Raw genomic sequence first — 24,925 nt, forward strand, 5'->3', positions numbered from 1 at the left:
ACTGAGGAAGCAAGAGAACAAACTTTTACCAGAATTCTGAATCTTCAGAACCACAGGTGTATGCTAAGCAGTCTCAACTATGAATTAAAGTTGAAGGAAAACTGTGAATATTCAAAAAATTCAAGCTGATTGTAGTCTATAAGGGAGATATAGGCCAAAATTTTATTTATAATTGTTATTCTTACTCTGATCCTACTATAAATTTTGCTAAATTACTAAATGTTCTTTAAAGTATTTTTTTTCCCTGAAAAACTGGATTTTTCTCAAGCTGCTAGGGTTTTCTTTTTTTTTTTTTTTTAACTACACACTTTGATTTGATAATATTCTCTCTTAGATATGCATGAACTTAATAGTTAAATATTTTCATGTGTATCAATCAATGTTTGTAATTTTATTTTCATTCTATAGGATATAGATTATAAAGTTTCCTGGCCCAATCCATTTCCAGGTCATTGACATTCTCTCCAACATTTAGATGATACTAGAAAATTCAAGTGGTTACGGTGTTATTTAACATTTAAAACTTGGGATTTTCTATGTGTACTTTTTTGAATGGAATATTCTTTTAGAAGTCTTGCATGTGTTTGAGAAATTCATGTATAATTTTTTGTTCTAAGTCTCCCATTCCATAATGTTTTAAATTCATAACTTAATTACAACCTTGCAAATTAAGGAAGTATATAACATGATAGATTGATCACAATTTTAGTTCCATTATCTCTTTTTGCCATTCTTTGCCTATAGCAGGGCTTGTTAAACTTTCCACTTGTGACCTCTTTTTGCACAAGAAATTTTTATGGAACCCCAAGTGTAGATATGTAAAATAGGTATACAACTCAAACATTTACTGATAATAAATCATAATTTCATGACTCCTCAATTCAGTTATGAGATCATATATAACTATATAACTTATATAACCCACAGTTTACGAAGCTGGGTTCTACATATTAATATTTAAAAATTTTGGATTTTTATATAAGATTTTCCCCTGTACTTTAAGGCATTTTATTTCCTAATTATTAGGAAAATTTTAGCTGTGTGTGCAGAAAACACTAATTCCTAAATTCACAAGTCTAATCATTAGTAGAGTAGATGAATTTTGTTTCGTCCCTGATTTATATGTGGTTAAAGATAATTGTATTAACTTGTAGCTTTAATCAGTCACAACTCAGATTTCATAAGCTAACCTTTTTAGAAATACGTATAATCTCCGTCTTAATTTTGTTAAGTCTTCATATGTTTGAATTCTAAAGAAAAGTTAAAGTTGTGAACATATGTTCACAAGTATGAGTTTAATTCTTAGATATGTTTGTACACATATATATAGAACTACAACTATATATATGTATGTATATGTATACATAGATATAGATTTCTCATCTGATATACAGAAGACACTTGCTCTTAAGGTTCATGGACCACCTAAGATTTTTTTATGCTTCAGTGCAAGCCTTGTCAATGAATTTTATTTATAAATAAGCTAAATCATCTGGATTACATTTCTGTAAGAACTGATTTCCTATGTCACTCTGACAAAATAGTATTTAATTCTTCTTACTGGAAAAAGACTCTATCTACTGTATATAGGAATATCTATTAATGTGGATGTCCAGGAATGGAAACAGACTATTTTTTTTCTTCCTCATATAAGTGCTTATTAAGGATTCTTTTTTCAAATGGCAAATATTTTCATGGCAACTTGCATATTGTAAACTAAAAATGGTTTTAAAAAACTGTGAAAACTGTATTTAACCTGTTTCAAGTTGTGCACTTGTGTATAATAAAAAAATTTAAAACAAGTATTGAACTATGTGAATGATTAAAAATAGTAATATTCTCAAAAAATATTTCACTGAGGTTAAAAAAACAGATCTACACATTAACTTTTATTACTATTATTCTTGAAGTAAATATTCCAACTTATTTTCTTTCCCTTACCTCAAAAACAGTATCATTACACCTGTAATAGCTCAAAAAGTGTTTTTGTATAGAATAGTCTTTACCACTAAAAAAGCACATGGCCAAACTGGTTACAGTCTGATTAATTTTTCAGCTGTTACAGCTCTATTCAAAACTGGAAAGAAGACTCCTAGTTCAAGTCTCTCATTTTACAGATGCTGAAACAGGCTTGAGAATGCTATATGACCTTTAAGGACACACAAGTAGTGGGAGATACCCATTGGTGAAAGCCATAACAAGGACTTCAGGGATGCTATATAGGGTCCCTTTGGGGGTGTATGGGGTCCCTATACCAGTGAAAGTCATACCAAAGGAGGTGAAAGACATAATAGGAAGGTAAAAGCCATTACAAAGATATAGCATACAACAAATAACGTTGTGTGTATTTGGGAACTTACTCACCAGTACATGGCCTTCAGTGTCTGAACATCAAATTACCTGCACTGGCCATGCACCTGAAATCTGGAACCAGGCCTAGTTCCCAAGCAACAAATAAAAACATTAGCCAAACTAAATTAATTTATGCATGATGCTCCATAGGTCCTCCTCTCTTTTTCTGATTTCTACAATTACCATGGGTTTTGGGGTATCTTTCTGGTGATCCACTGAATAAGCTGACCCATGCCTCCACACAGCCTCTATGAAAGAAACCCTTATGATTATTAAACTATTTATATAAACATAATGGAGCTCCCTGCCTTTTTCTTCTGTATAATTAGCTTGATTGGAGGTGGAGTGGTGAAAGCTCAGACTTCACTTGGTTGGGAATTTCACAACCCTCCAGGTAGTAAATACCACAGGATTTGAACCCATTTGAACTGTGATCACTATTCCTTTCAGTTTCCCAGCTAGTTGCCTCATCAGAGAACAGAGATTACTGTGCCCTGGTTACACAGTTAAAGTTGGAGGGATTTCAATTCAGTATCCTTTCTTGTAATCCAGAACTATCCATCATGTTTCACTCCAACTCTGAACTCTTGCGCTTAATGAATACCTTGTTTGTGTTCACCAATCTTCATTTCAGAAATGAAACTAAGGACTAGAGTCTGTGTCTTTCTACAAAGTCCAGCTTTAATTGCAACTAGACATCTAATAATGAATGATTAGCAATACTGTATAATAATCCTACATTTGTATTTTAGCATCTGATTGTTCGCTCTGTGCTTGATATCCAGATGACAATGGTAGAGAACCTGCAATATTTCTTGAAGCAGTGAAACATTCATATTCAGAAAGCTTCTTCCCCAAGACTGGGATTGAGAAGATCTAGACTCCTCAGCAAATAAATACTAGGGTTTTCAAGGGGGGAAAATGACTATTTGACTGCTTTGTGTTCTCCTTTTACCACCCACCAAGTTCTTCGAATCCCTTTCTTTTTCAAGAGACTCTTCTAGATCAGTCTATGCCAGTGTACTTCATGTCGAAGCTTCCCCAAACCGTGTAAATATCCTTCAGGAAGGATTTAAAAAGTGAGGCTTTCGGACAGGTGGGATACATTCTTTTAACAAACTTCTGTCTTCTGGCCCAGGACCTGCAGCTGGGCTGCGCCACCTATCGGGCAGAGATTTCTTCTGTTCCCAACTTTTTCCCGTGTGACGTCACCTTCCGAAGCCAATCAGCAGTTCTTCTCTGGGCTCTCCCCAAATCCTCACCAAGTGAATGGAGATGAAGTGAAGAAGCTCCGAGACTGAGTCCAAAGATTCCGATCAATCTGAGGTGGAAGGTAAGAAAGAGCTACAGGCAAAGGCGACCGTGTGCGCGGGAGGTGCAGTGAGGCGAGGGGCCCAGAGGAGGGGGAAAGTGGAGTAGGCCCGTGGCCAGCACACGCCGCCGCTACACCGAGGTAAATGGGGCCGGGAGGCTGGGCAGGCCCCACTGTTTGGGGGAGAGGCTGGGTTCCAGGCCGGAAGTGGCCGGGGCCCCGCCTCACACACACTCTGTCATTCCTGGGGACAACTGAGCGCGTTTCCAATCCCGGCCAGTGGCTGCTACTCCAGAGTCCTGGAAATTATAGGGGTCCTCTCCATTCCGGACCCCGGACCCACGCAAAGGCTGCCGGGCCTGGGTATCCGTGACTACTAGAGAAGCAGCAGCAAAGGAGGCTTCTTCCCACCATTCTCATCCTAACTCGAAAAACTCGGCACTAGCCCTAGCCGCCTCATTTTCCTCTGCCTCTGTGGTGCCCTTCCTTTATAGTGGTGCAGTGGCAAGATGACCATCGGACGCCTGAAAGCCTGACTTGCCCACTTGGTCCTGTGGCCTTAGAGAAATCCCTTTTTCGGTGGGCCTCTTGTTTCATTATATACAAAATAGCGTGTGTGTGTGTGTGGGGGGGGGGGGGGTCGGAGGGGGAGGCTGGATTTGCTGACCTCTAATGGTCCTTCTGACTCTAAATGTTTATCCCGATTCCTCTAACATTCGTAATGTCTTCTGGGATTTCCTGAAACTTAGCCTTCTCTTGTAAATATCAGATGTCTTTATATTCTTTCAAAAGCTCATTCCTTTCTTACTGCCTAGGAGGTGGATGAGTTGGCTTATCATTATTCTTCCACAAAACTATCTCACAATTACCTAGCAACCATCTTTAAAGATCTTGTCAGTTCAATTAGTCAATAAGCATTTATTAAGTACCTACTTTATTTCAGGCACTATCTCTACAAAGACCAAAAGAGAAAAACTCCCTGGCCCTCGAGGAACTTGCATTTCACCTGGGGAAACATGTTTACATATAAATAAATGTAAAATATGCAGAAAATAAACATAGGTCATTTTTGCTATTATCTATGGATTCACTGATCATAAGTACCTCTTTTGCCCATTTTGAAGTGGCTCCATAACCTACCCAATATTCCTAACTTCTTTCCCATTTTCCTTCAACCGTATACAAAAGATGTCAGAGCCAAGACTCTTCCCACTCTAATGTGCATCTACTTCAAATGTTAGAATTTCTGATTATGACTGTGTCTTGGATGTTTGTTGAATTGCTTAAGACCAAAAGGAATTTTGACCATGACATACTTGTTACTTTATCAAGAGAAGTGGAAAGAATGGGTTCTGCACCCTTCTGCTGTTTGTTTCTTGGTGAATGAAGCAATTTAGAAACAAAATCTAAAAATGGAAAGAACTGAGGGTAACAATGGAAATCCAGCAGGATTAGGAATTTTGTTACTCTTTGAATAGCTTGACTCAATCAAAGAAAGTTAGGTCTTAATCCAAGTCTTTCCACTACAAAAGACTGCTTTTCTAATGCATTGTAAAGTCCCTTCTAGAGCTAACATGATATGATTAAATCTTGTCTCTTCCACCAAGTCTATAGTTATTAATGGTCCTTTACTAATTCAAATGTTTGTATCTGCTTCTCCTTATCTTTTTTCTTTCCTGTCTTTCCTCAGTTTCCCTTCCTTTTCTTTCCCCATTTCCTCTTCTTTATTTTTATTGTCACGCTTAAATTATAACATGAGAAAAAATACCCAGTAAGTTAGTAATTATTTCTAGAACAATATTGCCTTGATTGTTCTCATTTCCCTCATCTCACATATGCAATCAGTTTCAAAATCTTGTTATTACTGAGTTAACATTTTTTCTAAAATACTTTTCTCGTATTTTCTTTTATTTCTGTGTATAACATTATTTATTCTTCTCTAACAGAGTTACTACCTTAATTCAGTCCCTTAACACCTCTAATATTCCAATAACATCTTATTTGGTCTCTGTGCCTCAGATTTCTCCCCATTTCCAAACTCTACCACAGTCATTTTCTCAAGTGAAGTACTTACCTTGTCAGTCCTCTTCTCATTAAAATCCAATGGTTCTGTTATCTGTAGTATCAAATATAAAGTTTTACCTGACATATACAGCTGTAATTAACCTAAGCCTTTTCTACATTTTTACTCTTAAGTATTATTCTCTTTTGCCTAATACATGCTCCAGTATTTCCGGAATGCTACCTTTTGGAATCTGTAGTTTCCTTCGAAATCTAGCTTAATTATTACTTTTTCTAGAAATGCTAATAATGGTCTTCTTCCCAAACTATTTTATATTCATCTAGTCTTTATATACTTTTATGTCCATTTTTCTTTTCCCCAAATAGAACTCAACTCCTTGAGGGCAGGAAATATTGGACTTTTGTCTTTGCATCCCCAGAGGTTAGGACTGTATCTGGCACATAGTAGGAAGATATTGATTGAACAACTGATTGAATACATAGGTACATGTGATATATAGGATATTGAGTACATAGGTACATAGGATCTGATCTATTCAAATGCAATGGGATTTGGAGCTTTAATTCAATGGGACTGGAGCATGAACTGAAAAAGAGGGGGATTAGATGGCCTCTAAAGTCTTTTCCAGCTTTAAATAGCTAGTTGCCAACTTTCTACAAACATTTTCATGTTTTCCCTTCTTCCTAACTTCTCTAACACTGTTGCTGTCCTTACATATCATTCAGACTGAAAACTTAGGTGCTTGTCCTTGATTCCTTATCCTCCCTTACTTCCCATATCAAATCTTTTCAAGGTTTTTGTTACATTTTTCAAATATTCTTCCTCTTTGACATTACTCCCAAAATGGAGAAAACACTCATCACCTCACATGGATTTTTTGCAATAACTGATTAGTCTCTTTGACACAAACCTCTCCACTCTAGTCCCTCTTCCACTCAGCTGTCAAATTGATCTTCCTGAAGTGCAGGTATGGCCATGTCAACCCCCTTCCTGAGAACCCTTCCATGCATGCAGATGGGCAGACACATACTTGAATACATACATATTCAACAAACTCCAGTGACTCCCTATCATCTTCAAGATCACAACATAAAATCTTTTTTGATGTTCTTTATCTTTTGTAATCTTCCCCCTTTCAATTTTTCCAATCTTCTTACATTTAACATGCTTGTGCCCCCAAATTCTTCACTCTGGTGATAGTGCCCTCCTTGCTCTTCTTCTATAAGACATTTCATCTCCTTTCTCCCAGGCATTTTTGCTGTCAGTCTAGGATTCATTCCCTCCTATTTCTGCCTGTTGATTTCCCTGGCTTCAAGTGCTGGATAAAATCCCATCTTTTATAGTAATCTTTCCCAATCTTCCCTTAATTCTAATCCTTTTCCTTTGTTGGTATTTTCAATTTATACATAGTTGTTTGTGTGGTGTTTCTCCATTAGATTGTGAGCTCCTTGAGAGCAGAGATTGTTTTCCCCCAGGCTTAGCATAGTGCCTGGAACCTAGAACATACTTAATAAAGATTATTGACTGGCTGATCCTATTGAGGAAAATAATATGTAGAGATGTAAGGAAATACAAAATAACTACAAGATATATACAAAATACATACAATTGGGAGGAGGACACAATCAAATAGAGATGGAAAATTGGGAAAATCTCCTTGAAAAACATGGTATGTGAACTCAACTTGAAGAAAGTTAGGGATTTGAAAAGATACCAATGAGATTGAAGTGCAGTGCCAAGAACTATGGATAGCCTGTACAAAGACAGTGAGTCTAGAGAAAGAATGCAGAATTCACGAAACAAGGAATAGATCTCTGGCTAGAAGCCAGACTGCATATAGGGGAGTAATTTGTAATAAGCCTGGAAAGACATGCTAGAGCTAGATTATAAGGAACTTTAAATATCAAACAAAAGTTTGTATTTTATTCTATAGGAAAATAGGAAGACTCTGAAACTTCTTTTTCAGGATTGTGGTGTGTCAGTATCTTCTTGAGTACCATCCAGGTAAATCCTATTCAGGCAGATACTATATACTCTTTAGTTTTGTATTATCCACATCTAGTTTGGCATATATTAGGCTCTAAATAAATGCTTGTTGAATATTGAATGAGTTGCCCACAATTTCTAGGAACTAGCATAGCAGCTCTGTAGTATGTAATTTGGAGAGAGGAGTTCCTTCCTACTCTAAATAGGTATTCTAATTTGAGAAGTTGTCAAGTGTTAATTGTAGTTGGATGAAATTAATCAGTAATTCATGCTAGGAATACTCACTCCATATCTCCACCTGTTGAAAATTCTACAGCCTATGTCAGGTAACTCATAGCTGGGACCTTTTCCTAGGTATCTTTTCTTTCTCTACTCTCTCCATCTCCAACTGTAAAAAATATCAGTCCTCTTAAATAATATTAATAAGAATGAAATTTAGAGGCAACTAGGTGGCATAGTGGGTAGAGTAACAGCCCTGAAGTCAAGAGGACCTGAGTTCAAATCCGGCCTCAGACATGTAATACTTCCTAGCTGTGTGACCCTGGGCAAGTCACTTAACCTTGATTGCCTCAGCAAAAAAAAAAAAAAAAAAGAAGAAGAAGAAGAAGAATGAAATTTATATTGGGTTCAAGGTTTATAGTTTATTGTCCCCTTAACTTAAATGACTGGAGGAGAAAGTGAGGCTCACAACTTTGCACAGCTCTACAACTCATCCAGTTCACAAGCAAGTCAAGACATCACCTTTATAATGTTAATTGGTCCTCTTCAAGATATAGTGATTTTTACAACACTCCTGTCTATCACAGTTGGAACATCTACTACATTATGTATGCACTTATAACATTTATAATGTAACATATTATACTCTCTATTAAATTCCTTGAAGACAGTTTTATTTTTGTGTTCATAACATGTAACATTGCACTTAGTAGGCACTTAATATTTATTTAATATATTTGAAGAGACTTGCATTGAGAAAGTTTGTTTCCATAGGAGGAGGTTAAATTAGCATTCACTCCATAGTGAATTAGAAAGTAAGGAGATTCCAGAGAGATGACCTTGGCTAATATAGTTCCATTAAGCCACATTTCTTCATCTACTAGATAGTAAGATAAGAAATGTTTGTGGTTCCCTGATTCATAAGAGTTAGAATAGGGACTTTTCAATTTGGAGTATTTGGCCCTCAGTGAAAAACAGCTGAATTTTCCATAGTATCTTGAAGCTTAGGCTGCACAGCTCCTCAAAGATGTGGATTGTACTGGAACCTTATTTTCTCACGCAAGGCCATAAAAACATAAAAACCAGAAGCCTGGAAGAAAACGGGCAGGCACACTTGTTACTAATGAGCTTCCTAGAGGGAAATTCATACTTTCTAGCAACTGGATCTGCGATTGACCTCTCTGTGGGGGAAAGGGATGAGGAGGGAGGGAGATAAAGAAACGGAATCTGTATAACTTGCAGAGTTTCCCCTCCCCACCCCCTCATCAGTTTTTCCATTCGTATTGTTGCGGGGGTGTTTTCTTCCTAGGAGTGGTGGTTGGGAATTTGGCTAGAGGATTACATCCTTCGTTGGCTCTTCTTGGGGAGCTGAGTGTAGATGCTGAGGTATCAGAAGAGCCAAGAGCTGGGAAATGTATTTCATTCACTTCATGTGGATTATGGAGTGAAGTCTTCCCTTCGTTCCTTCTTCCCGTAGTTTTCCACCTCTCCCATCAGATCTTTTCCCTTTCAGTTCACCTTCGCTCCTATCCCACGATAAGAAATTTGAAAAAGACTAGGCTGGTAAATTGGGGGAGGGGAGAATCATTCCTTTGACTATCTGATCCTTTACGCCAGTACTGTCTTTTAATGCCCACACTCCTTTCGGAAATTTTCTTTGGCTATTTCTTCACTGATCTGTGCAGATCATGCAGATTACTGATTTGTTGTTTCTTTTCCTTTCTTTTACCCTAATCCTCCTATAAAGTGAGGATTGTGTCTCTCCTCTGATATAATTCCTTATCCAGGGTATGAAGTTTGGGAGTACAGAATATAGATCCGACGATTTTGTCTGCTAGAAAATAAAGATATTTAGCACTTCCCCTCACCCGCATCTTCCAGGAGTATAAATCTGGCTGAAGAGATTGATCTCTCTTGGAATGTAGGGCGACTGAAATTGTAGTGTGAACGTGATGGAACTGGAGGTACCAGCGTCATTGTATGCTGTGGACTTGGGGATTTCAAATGTCATTCCCGCTCCCTTACCTCCAACCCACACCAAAGAGTGAGGAATGGGGTGGTGTAGAGGAAAACCACTGAGATGCTGAAACCTCCAAGGTCCTAGAGAGGAGCAGGAAGTGTCCCTAGGGAGGGAACTGGAGGACTCGCTCTGTTCTTTCCATCCACCGAGGCGGTGCACACGGCTCTGTTGACTGTGACTCTGAGATGGGGACCTGGGGCTAGGAGGTGAATCTGGCAATCTCGAAATCTCCCAAGCCGGCAGAGGAACTAGGAGACTAAGGTTTGGGGAGACTTCTTTGAGAAATTGATATGCCATCTTTCCCTTTCCTTCCACCTTCCTCCCGCCTTTCTCCCTTCTGCTACCCGTCTTAGTCTTTCCGACTTAATTTTTCTTTTCCCTAAGTTTTCTTCCCTTCTTTCCCTTGCTTTCCTTCCTTTCCCCTTCTTACATTTTCTCCTTGCTTCGAGTTATTTCTCTGTCCTCCCCCGTCTTATTTTTCCTTGTTTCCCCTTTCCCCCCTAAGTTTCTTCTATTTTTGTTTCTTTCTGCCTTTCTTTTTTTTCTCTTCTAATCAGTTTCTTTTTTTTTTTTCTTATTCTTTTTTCTGTATCTTTATCCATCTTTTTCTTTCTTCCCTCCTCTCCTCCCCACTCTTTTACTTTTATCATTCTCTCATCCACTAATTATTTTCCTTTATTTTACTCTTCCTCATTTTCCCTTCTTTCCGTCTTAAGTCGACACTTACTTTTTCTGAAACTTCCTGGCCCCCTTCCCTGTCTTTCTGTGGCCCTATCCCACTTGAATTTTTCTTCTTTTCCTTTGGTAGGGGCATATTGGATATTGGATGGAGAGGGGATAGGGATAATTAAAAGTCTATTTTGGAGGGAGTCTAGGTTTCCTCCAAAGTTTTCGATTGGAAGAGGAATCAGGCCTTTTCACTTTTTGAGTCTGGATTCAAAATGTAACTTTCATTTAACAGAAGAGGGCTTTTGCATAAAATAAAATGTAAGAAAGATTATCTTTACCTTATGATAAGCAGCTGTTCTTTATTTGTCCTGCAGTAAGAGAATTCAAATTAGGCAAATTCAGACACTTGCTGCGGATACAAAAAGAAATTTAAAAAAAAGAAGAAGAAAGAAAAAAGTTAATCTGCCTTTAATGAACTTACTTTCTATAGATCTGCAACAAGTTCACAAAATGTTGTTCAGTTATGTCCTTCATGACCTATTTGGAGCTTTTCTTGGCAAAGACAACTACTGTGAGTTGCCATTTACTTCCTCAGTTCATTGTTATAGATAAGGAAATCGAGGCAAACAGGATTGAGTGAGTTGCCTGGGATCATATTGCTAGTGTCTAAGGCTAGATTTGAACTAAGGTTTTTCTGACTCTAGGCTGCCCCTGTGTACATAAATAGATGCAAAATAATTTGGGGATTATAAGATTAATACCCTTTGGGGAGATCAAGAAAGGGTTTTTTTCGGGTTTGTTTTGTTTTCCGTTTTGGTAAGGGATGGTGCCAGTTTGATTGTAAAACAGATGAGAATGTAATGTAGGGGGAAATAAGAGTTTCTGGCTATGAAGTCAATAGAGCATATATTTAGAACTGGAATAGACTTAGAGACCATTAAATCAAATGCTCTCCTCTCCTCTTCACCCTTTAACATCTGAGGACCAGAAAAGTTAAATGATTTATTTAAATCATATAGATCATAACTGACATAGCCAGAATTTTAACCTGGATTCTTGAACTCCAAATTCAGTGTGCTTTCCATTCTTTCAACCTAACAATTGTAGCAAATTGTTATTGGAGATTTCAGAGAGTATAATTTTATTGATGGTATTGAACTGTTAGGTGCCATTAAGGAAGTCAGCTGCTTAATAATTTTGTGAAGAGGTGCCCTTGTTTACCTTTAGCTTCTAAGCCCTGTTTCCCTTCAACTAGCTACTGCTAGCTACAAGTAGCATAGCTTTGGTGGGCAACCAACAATATTAGGACAACAGTCCTGAGCCTTGTTTGTGTCACTGGAAGTCTAGTGAATCCTACAGGCTTCTTCCAATTTATTTTATGATATATATATATATATATATATATATACACACACACACATACATACAACTATATTAAAGTATTTTTTTTTTTTTTGAATCTGGGGAATGAGGTAAACTGTTAATTCAAACAAATTTAGAGTAAGATCAGTTTTAATTATAAATTATTTTAAATGCTGTCTAATAGTTAACAGTTAATAGTTGTCTGTTGAATCATCTTGATTTAAAAAAAGAAAAAAGAAAAGCCTGTTCATTTACTTTTTTATATCTACTCCTTGACTCAAGCTAATTATAATTTCCTTGAGGTTTGGAAACATTTCCTGTTACTTTGTATCTCCTATAGATCCTACCAATATACATAGTAATGTGCTCTTATCTTTAAATAATACTTATAATTACAAAGTACTTTCCCATTATGTCATTTGGATCCTAGCAAAAACACTGAATTAGATAGTATAAATATCTATAAAGCAAAGAGTTTGTGTTAAATTATTTCCCTTATCCCAGATTTATGATTTATGAACTATAATTTTTGCCTTGGGACATCCAAATCCAGTCCTTTTTCTTTATACACAAACTCCTTAAGGGCAGGTGCTGTCTTTGTATCTTCATTTACTGGCACATAAACGTTTGAATGCTTATTAGTTGTTATTTATTTAGTGATTGTTATTTTAAGTATTTTTGAGCTTTTTTTACCTTCCCTCCCCTCCCCCCCCTTCCCCCCCCAGTTCAGTTTCTGTTTGTAAACTCTTCGAGATCAAGGTAACTGTCTCCTACTGCCTGGAATTATACTACCTGATATAATAATAGAATCAAGTATAATGGTAAATGCATTTTAGACTCTAAGGAAGTACACAAAGGATATCTTTACAATATCAACTGCAACATAGTTCTGTGAAATGGACTTCAGGGACAGTATTACATCAAGACTTGAATATATTTCTTCTGGATTTTTCTACCATCTACTTCCTAATGTGGTGTTCAGTAAATGGAACAACTTTCTTTTTAAATGTTGTTGATTGACAAATGTCTTCAGAAGTAGGTGAAACTGTCAACCTCTGTCTCATATCTGAGCATCAGTTACTTTCATTCTTTTTTCACGTTGTATCTCGTTTTTCATCATTCCTGTGAACCAGTTTTGCCATCCTGTTCCTCTGAAATAAACACAAGGGACCTAAATATAGAAACCAGTGATTTTTGCTTGGAAGTAGGATTACTGCCTGCCACTACCCATCCATCTTAAAGTCTATCATGCCTACAGCCCTTTGCCCCAGAGTTTTGGCCCCAAAGGAGCGAGAGGAACCCATTAAAATGAGGAACCCCCGAGGGCAGGACCCTACCCCACAGGTAGAACTTCCTGGTCCTGAATCCTTCCGAAGGCTCTTTCGACGTTTCCGCTATCAGGAAGCTGCTGGTCCCAGAGAGGCTCTAAGACGGCTTCGGGAACTCTGCTGGGGTTGGCTAAGGCCAGAACAACATACCAAGGAGCAAATTCTAGAGCTCCTGGTGTTGGAGCAGTTCCTGACCATCTTACCTGGAAAGATCCAGAACTGGGTGCGAGCCCAGGAACCAGAAAGCAGTGAGCAAGCAGTGGTTGTGGTGGAAGATTTGGAGACAGAACCTGGGAGACCATGGCAGTGGGTAAGGAAAAGACTGCAATTAGTCTAAGTTTGAAAAAATAGAAAACATGATTTAAAAAAAAGATGTTGGACATAGAGAAGATTGTCTACTCTTATCACAACAGTGTTAACTGGCTTTCTGTATAATTGGGCTAGAGATTAGAGTGGGGAAGAGGCCGTCGGGATTCTTGAAGACAATCTTACCATAGAGCAGTGGTTCTCAAAGTAGGTCTAGAGAATCCTGGGGATTTCTGAAATCCTTTTAGAAGATCTACAAATTCAAAAATAGTTTTTATTTCCAATATGATAAATGTCTATAAATATAATCCAGATAAACAAAAACGCTTTGGAGAGTTCCTCAATAATTTTTAATAGGATAGAGATACTGAAAACAAAAGTTTGAGAACCACTGACATAGAGCATTAGGTGTCTATAAAAGAGGAGGCCTTAAAAGTGAATCCCAAATCATTCCTTTGACTTTTCTTTGGCTATTATAAGTAGTATTGTACGCACTTAATTGTTTTGTGATCTTTAGGATACTTAGTTATAATGAAGAGAGAAAAATAGAAGCAAAGAGAACAAGCAACTTTGGGGTTAGTAAATGAAAGGGATAGCTGTTCAGTGAACAAATAGTGGTGGAGCAAGCCATCAATTCTCTGAGCAATCCAGGAAAACTCCCTGGAACAAAGAGATAATATTGTAAAATGTGAGCACTGTGCTTAATGCATAGTGCTGAATTCATGTTAGTTATTACCCTTTTCTAGAGGAGAAAAGATCGTGTTAAGTTCTTTGATTTATGTGAAGGAAGTGAGTCTCTGGATAAGGAGATATGTTAACCATGGAGTTGATTAGGAAAGCACCTAACAGACAGAAATAAAGTGAAAAGGCTAGTGACTTTGTGTAGCTCTTTGCAGAACTACACCTGTCCCCAGAAATTGTTCCTGAGATTTTTTTCTCTGAAATTTTAGCTTCAGCTCTCTGAGGATCCTGTGGTGATTGATGATGGTGATGGTTCCCCTGTCCTAGTTCGGGGGCCAGAACAGGAAAGATTTTTGTCAGACACAGCATCCCCTATGGCAGCATCAGAACCCTACAACACCCTGGCAAAGAGGCATCCTTCATCCCAAGAAGAAGGACTGCGGAATCCAAACCCAAGATCAGAGCAACTCAACAGGGGTACTGATGAAGGGCCTCCATTCACAAAAGAATCAGGTAAGGACATGATAGTGTGGTGCAGTAAAAGGGGCATAGGACTGAAGGCAGGAAATCAAATTTTAAGTTCCTATTCTTTTACTGACTTTGAACAAGTTGCTTCACCTTTCTGGGCCTCAGTTTCTTTCTCTTTTAAGTAAGGGTATTGAATGAGATGATATGTGAGATATTTTCTATTCTGTAATTCCCTGAATTATAAGCCTTTTGGGGATTGTTAAGATTTCTATTTATAACTAGCAGCCTGCTTTCTAAGTTCTTCAGAATACTGCAAATCAGACCTATTTTTCTATTACCTTATTATATAATTCTGGGATAAATTTATCTATATTTCTGTCCATTTGGCCTTACATATTTTACTGCAGTCTATTTAATGCCCTGTAAACATGCTGTATATAGGAAGGCTAGAAAAATATCAAGAAATTTAAAAGAATTCTTTTGAAAATAGAATCTTTTTATAATTCAAATAACACCATTTTAATTTACCTGGCTTCCTCTTGCCCTCTGCTTTAGGTTTAGAAAGCAACTAGATATAGTCTATTATCGGCTCTCTCACTCTAGCTATGTGATCTTGAACAAGTCGCTTTGACTCATTGAACCTCTTTCTTTTGCTGTAAAATGGGTTTTATAAATGCCTGCTCAAGCTTACCTTACAGTATTGTTCTCAGGATCAAATGAATGTAAAAATATTTCACCAATTATATGATGTTGCATTTACATGTATAGTATGGCATACATGTGCCCTTGTGTAGGTAAAATTGATTGGTATTTAAAAAAAAAAGACAAAAAATGTTTATATTTCTGACATTGCAGAGCTGGCCTATCTGATTGGAATTTGTTATGAAATATTACTCCTAAGACATATTCTGGTAGTTTGAAAGTACCACAATTGATTTACGTATGTAGATACTTATGATATCTGTTGAAAGTACTTCATCTGTGAGGATACATTAGAAGGCATCCTATCTTTTTAAACTCGTCCTGTGCTATTAATGCTTATTACTTCCCATAAATCTTCCAAAGAGGAGTTCATGCTAGTTTTCCTCAAGGCATTTTGATGTTGCTTGAATACTAGAAGAGCTCATTGCCTCTGTTTGACTAGTTCTTTTCTCTTGCCAAATGACTTACCCTCTACATCGAACTGATGACATTTTTTTTTTAAATAATAACTTTTTATTGACAGAACCCATGCCAGGGTAATTTTTTACAACATTCTTCCTGGGTTATTTCTAGCTTCTGAATCCAATTCTCCCTGTGCAACAAGAGAACTGTTCGGTTCTGCACACATATATTGTATCTAGATATGCTGCGACATATTTAACATATAAAGGACTGCTTGCCTTCTAGGGGAGGGGGTGGAGGGAGAGAGGGGGAAAATCAGAACAGAAGTGAGTGCAAGGCACCTCCACCCCCTCCCCTAGAAGGCAAGCAGTCCTTTATATGTTAAATATGTCGCAGCATATCCTAGATACAATATATGTGTGCAGAACCGAACAGTTCTCTTGTTGCACAGGGAGAATTGGATTCAGAAGCTAGAAATAACCCAGGAAGAAAAACAAAAATGCAAACAGTTTACATTCATTTCCTAGTGTTCTTTCTTTGGGTGTGTAGCTGCTTCTGTCCATCATTGATCAGTTGAAACTGAGTTAGGTCTCTTTGTCAAAGAAATCCACTTCCATCAGAATACATTTCATAGAGTATCATTGTTGAAGTATATAATGATCTCCTGGTTCTGCTCATTTCACTTAGCAGAACTGATGACATCCTTTATGCTACTTCTACATTAATTCTTAATTGACACTTCGTTATAGCCTCTTCAGTCTCACTCTGGTCTTCTCTATTGCTCTTTGGATGTTTTTGGCTTTTTAATTATAGACCCTGGCATTCCATGATATTCAAAAAGAATATTATTAAAGTGGTCGTTTCTGGTAGAAGCTTTTGTGTTTTTTTTTTTTTTTTTTACTTTTGTTTGTTACTTTTTACTTATTTATTTAATATTTTTCCCCATTGCATTCAAAACAAATTTTTTACATTTGTTTCTTAAATTATTGAGTTCTAGGTTTGTCTCCCTTATTCCCATCCACAGTTAATAAGCCTTATGTGGAGTTATGCAAAACATTTCCATAAAAGTTAAGTTGTGAAAGAAGTTAAGTTGTGAAGCATAAATCTCCCACCCTAATGAAAGTAAAAACCCTCAAGAAAAATTAAATTAAAAGGAAAGAGAGAGAAAGAGACAATGCTTCAGTCTGTATTCAGACATAATCAGTTCCTTCTCTGGGTATGGATCGGATTTTTCGTTGTAAGTCCTTCAAAGTAGTCATGGATGATTATACTACTGAGAATAGTAAAGCCATTTATAGCTGGTCATCCCAGAACATTGCTATTACTTTGTTTACAATACATTCATTTTGCTTGAGTTCATGGAGGACTTCCCATGATTTTTTTTTTTTTCTGAGAATATCCTGCTGATCATTTCTCATGGAACAACAATATTCCACATACCAAAGTTTATTGAGCCATTCCCTAATTGATGGACAACCCCTCAATTTCTGATTTTTTTTGCCCTGATATTTTTTGAAATATAGATTATTTTCTATTTTTTCCCCTGCATCTCTTTTGGTATTCATGTTTAGTAGTAGTGGTGGTGTTGTTATGTCAAAGGACATGCATGAATTTATAACCCTTTGGGCACAGGTCATCTATTTTGATCATTTATCAATTGAGGTATAGCTCTTATTTTTTATAAATTTTTTTAATATATATGTGAACTGTGTGTGTGTGTGTGTGTGTGTGTGTGTGTGTGTGTGTGTAATTTTTTATAAATTTGACTGAATTCTTTCTATGTCTGAAAAATGAGGCCTTATCTAAAAATTTTGGTCTGAAAATTTTTTTTACAATTTTTACCAATTACTATTATAATTCCCCCCTCCCCCAAATTTATTCTCTCCTTTCATCCTGGCCCTTCTCAAAAGTGTTTTTATACTGACCACTCTCTCCCCAAATATGCCCTCTCTTTTATTACTTTCTCTCCCTTCCATATACTATTCCCCTCCTATTTTCTTGCTGGGTAAGATAGATTGCTATATCCCTATTGCATATGTATGTTATTTCCTCTTTGAGCCAGATCTGAGGAGAATAAGGTTTTTACTCACCCTCTTTCCTTCATTATAAAATCTTTTTCTTGCCTTCTTTTTTTAATAGCAGATAACATTTTCTCATTGCACTAATTTTTAATAGCAGATAATTTGCACCATTCTCACAATTTCTTAAAAGGCAATCCAGCCCATTCTTCTGTTTAGTGTTGGACCCATATGATTGTGCAGTTTCTATCTAAAATATATCTCCAGATATTTAAAAAAGAAAATCACCCAAGCACTTCTTTCTTGGTGACTTGTGGTACATGGATCATTTGTTGGTTCAAAAACCAAAAAGAATCTCTGTTTTTTCATAGATTGAAATCTAAGATAGACAATATCTCAAAAAGGATTAAAGAGAAAATACAGTTATCTCTTTCACTTTGGAGGAATGAGAAGTGCAGTGCCTTTGTAAACTAAAAAATCTGTATAAATTTTTTTTGCTGTCCCTTTATATCAGAGAAGTCTAAATTTTTTCTTTTTTCTTTTATGGGGTGTATACAGTACCTTATTGTAAAATTTGGATCAAGTGTTTGGTCATAGGCCTGGTATTGTCTGCTAGTTGTTGCATCATGACATCAACTGCAACTTCTGCAAAACTCCTCAAAATTTGCATTTAATTTAATTTATACCAACATGTGATATATGAAAAAAGACAATGAGGAAAGTCACAATATGAAGAGATAGGTGTAGTGCAATATATATTACACATACATAAATGAATTGTAGAAAAAAATGTGTTGCTTGTGATGCATTTTTTCCCATGAGATCTTTTGTGACATCTACAGCTAGAAGTCATTTCCCTTCCCTTAAATGTTTTGTGCTTTTCTGTTTAACCTTTCCTTTGCTTACATTATTTCATTCTTAGTTTTATTATGACTATTTGTATATTCTTATTTCTATACTATATTATGGTACATTTCTTGAAGGAAAAATCTTGCATCTTAGACATAAGCTCCTCAACCTGGCATTAATACCTCCTATAATATAGCAACTCACTTTCCCATGCTTTTTTCATATTCCTCCCTTTCTTGAATTGTTTCAGGCAAATTAGCTTTTCAGATACTCTCTGAATTCTATGTTTCTTGCCTATCTTCATTTGCATAAGCCTTTTACTCATGCTTAGAATAACAACAGTAGCATATTTATGTAGCTGTTTAAATATGTTAAATCATTTTATTCTCAAAAAAATTCTGTGAAATGGGAACAATTATTTTATCATTTTACAGATGAGAAATGGCGTCACAAAGAGGTTTGATGATTTGTACAAGGTCCTACAAAAGAAAGGTTTGAGTCTGGTCTTCCTGACTCCAGATCTAGCACTCTATCCACTCAATCACTTAACTGCATTTCTCATGAGAATTCTTTGTTCTCTTAATGTCACCTCTCTGAATTCTTAATCTCCCTTACAGGCTCACTCTAGTATTACCTCTTCCATCAAATCATCTGAGGTCTCTCCATTTATCTTAGTTTTTTTTTAACTCCTCCTTAAATTACTTTATTATGTATGTGATATCCATCCCTCCATTCCCTGACTCTTTTCTCTCCCTTCCAAACAATGTAAGATCCTTAAGGGTAGCAACTTGTGTTAGGTAGGGACTCAGTTAGTCAATTGAATTTCAATTATAGTTCTGTAGTTAGTGGCAGACTTAGGACAGAATCTCTAGGTATCCTGACTTGTAGTTTATGATTCGTTCTCTGATACAGCAGGCATTTTTCTTCTATAGAGAGTTCTTTTAAATGCAGAAATCCAGGTGGTATCATATATTTAGAAAATAACCTCAGAGGCCATATAGTATAATCCTCTCATTTTAAAGATAAGAAATTGAACGATAGGAAATTTAAATGACTTATTCAAGGTCACACAATTGGTAAACATCAGAAATGGGATTTTAATTTAAATCCTTTGATGCCAGCAGAGCCAAAAGGAGCCAGTGTTTTCCTTACTATATTAGTATCCATTTTAGTAGAAACTACAGCTGAGAAACAGTATGGAAAATACTTGAAACAATAACTGGGTCTCTTTTGGCTTCTACATCCAATCAGTTGCCAATTCCTTTCAATTACATCCCAGAAAGGGAGCATCTCTCCCTCTTTTTACTACTGCTGTCATTGCCATCGCTCTAGTTCAATCCTTCACCATTTGTCAACTGTATATTATAACAACCTAACTCTTCTCCTGGCCAACCTTTTTCCTTTCTACATTCTTTCTTCTATACTGCTTTTAAAGTAACCATAGTCTAACCACACTATTCCCCTGCCTAAAAGGATCTGGCTTCTCTTTCCCTACCAACCACATTTTATTCCAATCTACTTTTGTTTGGCCCAACAACACAGTTTGGCTTCAACTTACTTCCCCAGCATTTGTCATATTATTCCTCTTACTAAAGTTTACAGAGAACATTGGCCTTTCAGTTAAAAGACTGTTTGAATCTCTTTTCTGCTTCTCACTTGTGTGACTTGGGCAAGTCAATTTTTCTCTAAGGACATTAAATTTTCCTATCTGTAAAATGAATGATTTTGTACCATTTGAATTTTAAGGTCCCTTCCAGTACTGTAACTGTGATTATACCTGCATTTTTATGCTTCCCTCTCTTATTTCCATTCATTTTTGTTTATTCCCTTTATATTACTTTTGTTCTTTTCAAATATGAAAGAGTACCTTTCCCCATTCTTTTAATAATCTTTTAAGAGCATAATTAGAGGGAGAGGGGAGTGGCAATGGGAGTGGGGATAGGGGGATGACTGATTAAGTTTGGAATACTGCATGTGTCAACACATTTTGAATGTTTTGGTTACTTATCTGAACTTTTTTCTTTTTTCTTCTTTATTTAAGGGATGGCTCTCTGGGAGGAGGAGGGATATATTGGGAAAAGTAAGTGAAGTAAACAAAATCCTTTTTCTCCTCTAAGTCCCAGCTAAAGTGCTACTTGTCTCATGAAACCTTCCCCCTAATTAGAGATGATCTTTCATTTTCTGTGTTTCTTATAACTTATTTAATGTCTCCTATGTATTTAACACATTTTGTTCATCATTCGTGTCTCTTTTAGTTTATAAACTTCTTGAATGCAAGGACTGCATCATGTTCCATCTTTGTAATCCTCAATGTTTGATACAGTACCTTGCACATAATAAATGCAACATGATTGTTTATTGAATTGAAGAATAGTAACATTGTTTCTATAGCACTTTGGACTTTAAAAGGAACTTCCCTCACATTCCTGTGAGGTGGGTATTTTAAATATTATCTCTGTTTTATAGATGAGAAAATTAGTACTTTGAGAAAGTGATTTACCTAGAGATTATAAAGCTTCTAAGTATTTAAAGGGGGAATTTTGAATTCATATCTCCTCCTAACTTCTAGTTCTGCACTCAATTTCTTATGCAAGGAAATGCTTTCTCATTGGTAGGATACTAAGAATAAATTCTACATACTTAACAATTTTGGTAAGATGAACCCTGATTATCCCATTTGATCATATTGTATTTGCTAACTCTTGATTTAGATAATTATCTGAATATTCTCCTTGCAACTGTAGAATTCTGGGATCGATCCCCTGAAATTGTTAGTATAAAACTGTCTTGTCTTATCATTGATTAATTTGTCTTCATTTTATGACCCACATCTGCAACTAAAATGAACAGAGGAAAAGAGGGAGAAAAAAGATAATTTTAGCAGGGGAAATAGGGGCACCTACTTATCTGGTGATAGGCTACATTTTGGAGTGTATTGTTCTAATTTGTTCTTTTTTCTGGTTTCAGTACCTCCTGTTTCCCAAGTTCCTGTATTTCCTGAGGAGGAGAATTCTGAAGAACAGGAAAAAGTGACCTCACTCCATCTGTCCCAAGTGAGTTATTATTGCTCTCTTCCTTAAGGAATTGCATCTAATTGAAAAGCAGGTCTGTTCTAGTCATAGCTTTGCTGCCAACTAGCTGTGTGATCTTGGACAACAACTTTATTTCTTTGTGTTTCATCTTTAACTATAAAACAATAGTAAACTGGATTTGTAAGAACCATTCTAACTTAGTCACAAGAATTGGAAGACTCCTCAAAATTATTGAGTTTAACTAATAATAGGGACAAGAATTCTATGTAACATCTGATAAAGGCTCTGGAGGTGAACACCTCCAGAAATGAAGAAGTCATTACTTTATGAGGCAACACATTCCATTTTAGGACATCTCTCACTATTATTAATTTTCCCCTCTCATTAAACTGAACTTTTCTTTTTTGTAACTTCTCATTACTCTTCATGTAAAAACACCTTTTAGGTTAAACAAAATATACTTTTATACATAATAAGCCTTACAAATCTTTCAAGTCCCATCTTGGCAAACTTCTTTGGATATGTTCCTGTTTGTATGTGATCTTCTTAAAATATTGTACTCTGAATTAAATGTACAATACCAAATGTAATCTGGTAAAAACAGAGCCCATGAAGATAACGTATTCATGCTGGACATTTGCATTTGTTAACATAGTCTAGTCCTATATTGCTTTGTATCTAAAATTTCATTCTTCTTTGCCTTCTGCTAAATACATGACATAGGGATTCCTTACTAATGCCTCTCTAAATGAAAGGCTCTGGCCCTTTATCCCTTGCTTTCTGTTTCTTCTTCCTTTTTTCTCCCCCAAATAAGAAAAATCACAGTCCCAAATCTCTGACACTCCCAACTTATTTATTTTAGGCCATATCTCGGAGACAGCCATGACTTTTTAGAAAGAACTAAAAGTTAATCTGTATTACTTGACATCTGTGAGTTGTCTATGTTAATTAATAATTTAATTAATTAATAATGGTTGTCTCCATTTCCAAATTCTTCCAAATTTAGCATATTTTTGCTAAAATAAAACCTATTTTATTGGAATATTTTGATATTAATTATGGTAGAATATATATCTGTATCTAGGTTTCTAGATAGCATAGTGGAAAGAGGTATGGAGTCTGAAGACTTGAGTTCAAATATGACCTCATATACTTAATAACTTAATAATTAAGTCAGCCCTAGTATGCCTAAGTTTCCTCATATGTAAAATAGGAATAACAACAGTATCTTTTTTAGAGCTGTTGTGAGGATCAAATGAGGTAATATTGATAAAGTGCTTAAGAGTTTTATGTAGTTCCTTCCATGTACCTGGCACTTAGGCATTATTGCCGTATTTGGAAATACTTATTTCTCTCTCCCACTTCCCCCTTCATGTAGAGAAAATAATTTTGGTTATATCTCTATAGATTCTAGTACTCAATAAATTCTCTTGATTGAATTTTAAGCCAGTTTTGCTTTAGTTTCTGACTCGCCGGGGATTCCCAGAACAATCTATTATCCATAGCTTTGCCAGTCATTTGAGAAGATACCAGAAAGGAGTGAGGACTGTGGCAGTGGATAACATCCTTCTTTTACTACCTTCTCTCTGGTTTCATGAAAAATAGAGAAATCAAGAATTTTAATATCTTATTGATCTGTTTAATATCTTGTTGCTCAAATACTCATTGTCAGAAATAGAAATACCATTTTCACTAATCCAGGGCATTTGGGCACCTTTGCTTTTAGCATTAACTTTCCTTGGGTGTGACATCTGTCAACTTCTGTGGACTTATGGGTCCTAAGTAGTTGTTTCATCTTGTTTCAGAACCATGTGACACAGCTCAAGGATGTGATCCTGTGTTTCTCTGAGGAAGAGTGGTCTCTTCTGGACCCTGCTCAGACTGGCTTCTATGGAGAATTCATCATAGAGGAGGACTATGGAGTCTCTCTCGCCATGAGTAAGGGTTCAACTCCCTCCTAGGCTGGGATTAATAATCTAAGGGGCTTTGGGAGTGAATGACTACTCCTCTATATCTTCCCTTTTCCTCCCCATCATGTCTGGGTAATTTGTTCTTGGTTGGTTCTAAAAACAGTTGCTAACTACCTCAATATTTTTCCAAACTGCAGTTAGATTTAGGATCAGAGACTTAGCTAACTATCTGTATTTGCTCTTGTAATCAAAAAGAACATACTTGCTTTCCTTTGTGACCAGTAGTTTTACCTAGGCCATTTCTGTGCAGTCATAGTCATATTTCCATTCCCTTTTTGACAGATAGACCTAATGGGATTAAGAGGGAAATGTCTCTTATCTACAAAATGATAACCATCTCTACTGTCCTAACCCCAGGAATGGTATCTGCTTGTGCCCTATCGTATTTTTCTTTCTGCTTTCCATCTTTGAACTTATCAGGGACCTAGATAAAATAGTGTGCTCACCTCATTCTGGGAATAGCATTGTTTAGGCTGATGCTTCTAAATAGGTTGCTGGACAAATAGATATTCCCTTCCCTTCTTCTCATTGATATACTATCCAGGTCCCCAGCCAGTCCCAGAGAGAATAAATGAATTGCCCAAGGTCATGCAACTACCAGATTCACCGGTAGAAGAGGATGAGCCATGTGTTCCGGAATTCCAGAGTCCCCAGGATAAAGAGATCCCCAAAACTACTTGTACAGGTGAGCAATGAGGTGGTAAGTAGAGTGCAGTGCCTTCTGATGATGGAGGAGCACTGTGATCAGAATGCTCCCTCCTGTTTCTACCCCATCCTTGCTCCATAAGTTTTCTAATTTGGGACTATTAATTACCTGATTTAGTGTGGGTAGGACTTGATATTTCAGGTTTATTTCTTTCTATCCTTGACTTTTACAAGGATTTATAATAATAAATAATAAATAAAAAATAAAAAAGAATAAATATGGGGTCTCAGAAAGAATAAACATGGAATACATACTTTTGCCTAATCTAAAATCAGGGGTTTTCTAGAAAAATTCCTTATTCCATTTCCCAGTGATCTTTTGACATTATTTTGGGTCTACCTATATCCAGGACCTTCTCTCCCAACTTATTTGTAAAGATGAATGTTTTATTTGCTATCCATATTCCTTCACCTGATTGCCTTGTGAATTTATGAGATGATTGGCTAGGTATAAGCATGCAGTTTTTAGCCATTGAACAGAATAAAGCATACTCCTTTTTGTGAGGGTTTAACCCTGTCTA

At 36.4% G+C, this 24,925-nt stretch overlaps 1 protein-coding gene across 3 annotated transcripts in view; it reads left to right on the top strand.

Moving 5' to 3' along the window:
- The first annotated feature begins 2,989 nt into the window (after positions 1-2,989).
- Positions 2,990-24,925, top strand: part of ZNF496 (zinc finger protein 496) — a 38,786-nt gene continuing 16,850 nt past the window's right edge. Inside the window, exons 1-7 of one of the 3 annotated variants that reach the window (XM_051995671.1) lie at positions 2,990-3,685; positions 12,669-13,581; positions 14,528-14,771; positions 20,739-20,777; positions 21,665-21,750; positions 23,535-23,667; positions 24,244-24,384. In XM_051995671.1, the coding sequence (XP_051851631.1) occupies positions 13,192-13,581; positions 14,528-14,771; positions 20,739-20,777; positions 21,665-21,750; positions 23,535-23,667; positions 24,244-24,384 (1,033 nt within the window). In that variant the 5' untranslated portion in view covers positions 2,990-3,685; positions 12,669-13,191. Of the gene's footprint in view, positions 3,686-12,023; positions 13,582-14,527; positions 14,772-20,738; positions 20,778-21,664; positions 21,751-23,534; positions 23,668-24,243; positions 24,385-24,925 lie in introns of those variants that run through there. The other 2 variants (XM_051995674.1, XM_051995672.1) reach the window with 2 other exon arrangements.

This window comes from Antechinus flavipes, chromosome 4 (assembly GCF_016432865.1).
Source record: "Antechinus flavipes isolate AdamAnt ecotype Samford, QLD, Australia chromosome 4, AdamAnt_v2, whole genome shotgun sequence".
Lineage (NCBI taxonomy): Eukaryota > Metazoa > Chordata > Mammalia > Dasyuromorphia > Dasyuridae > Antechinus > Antechinus flavipes.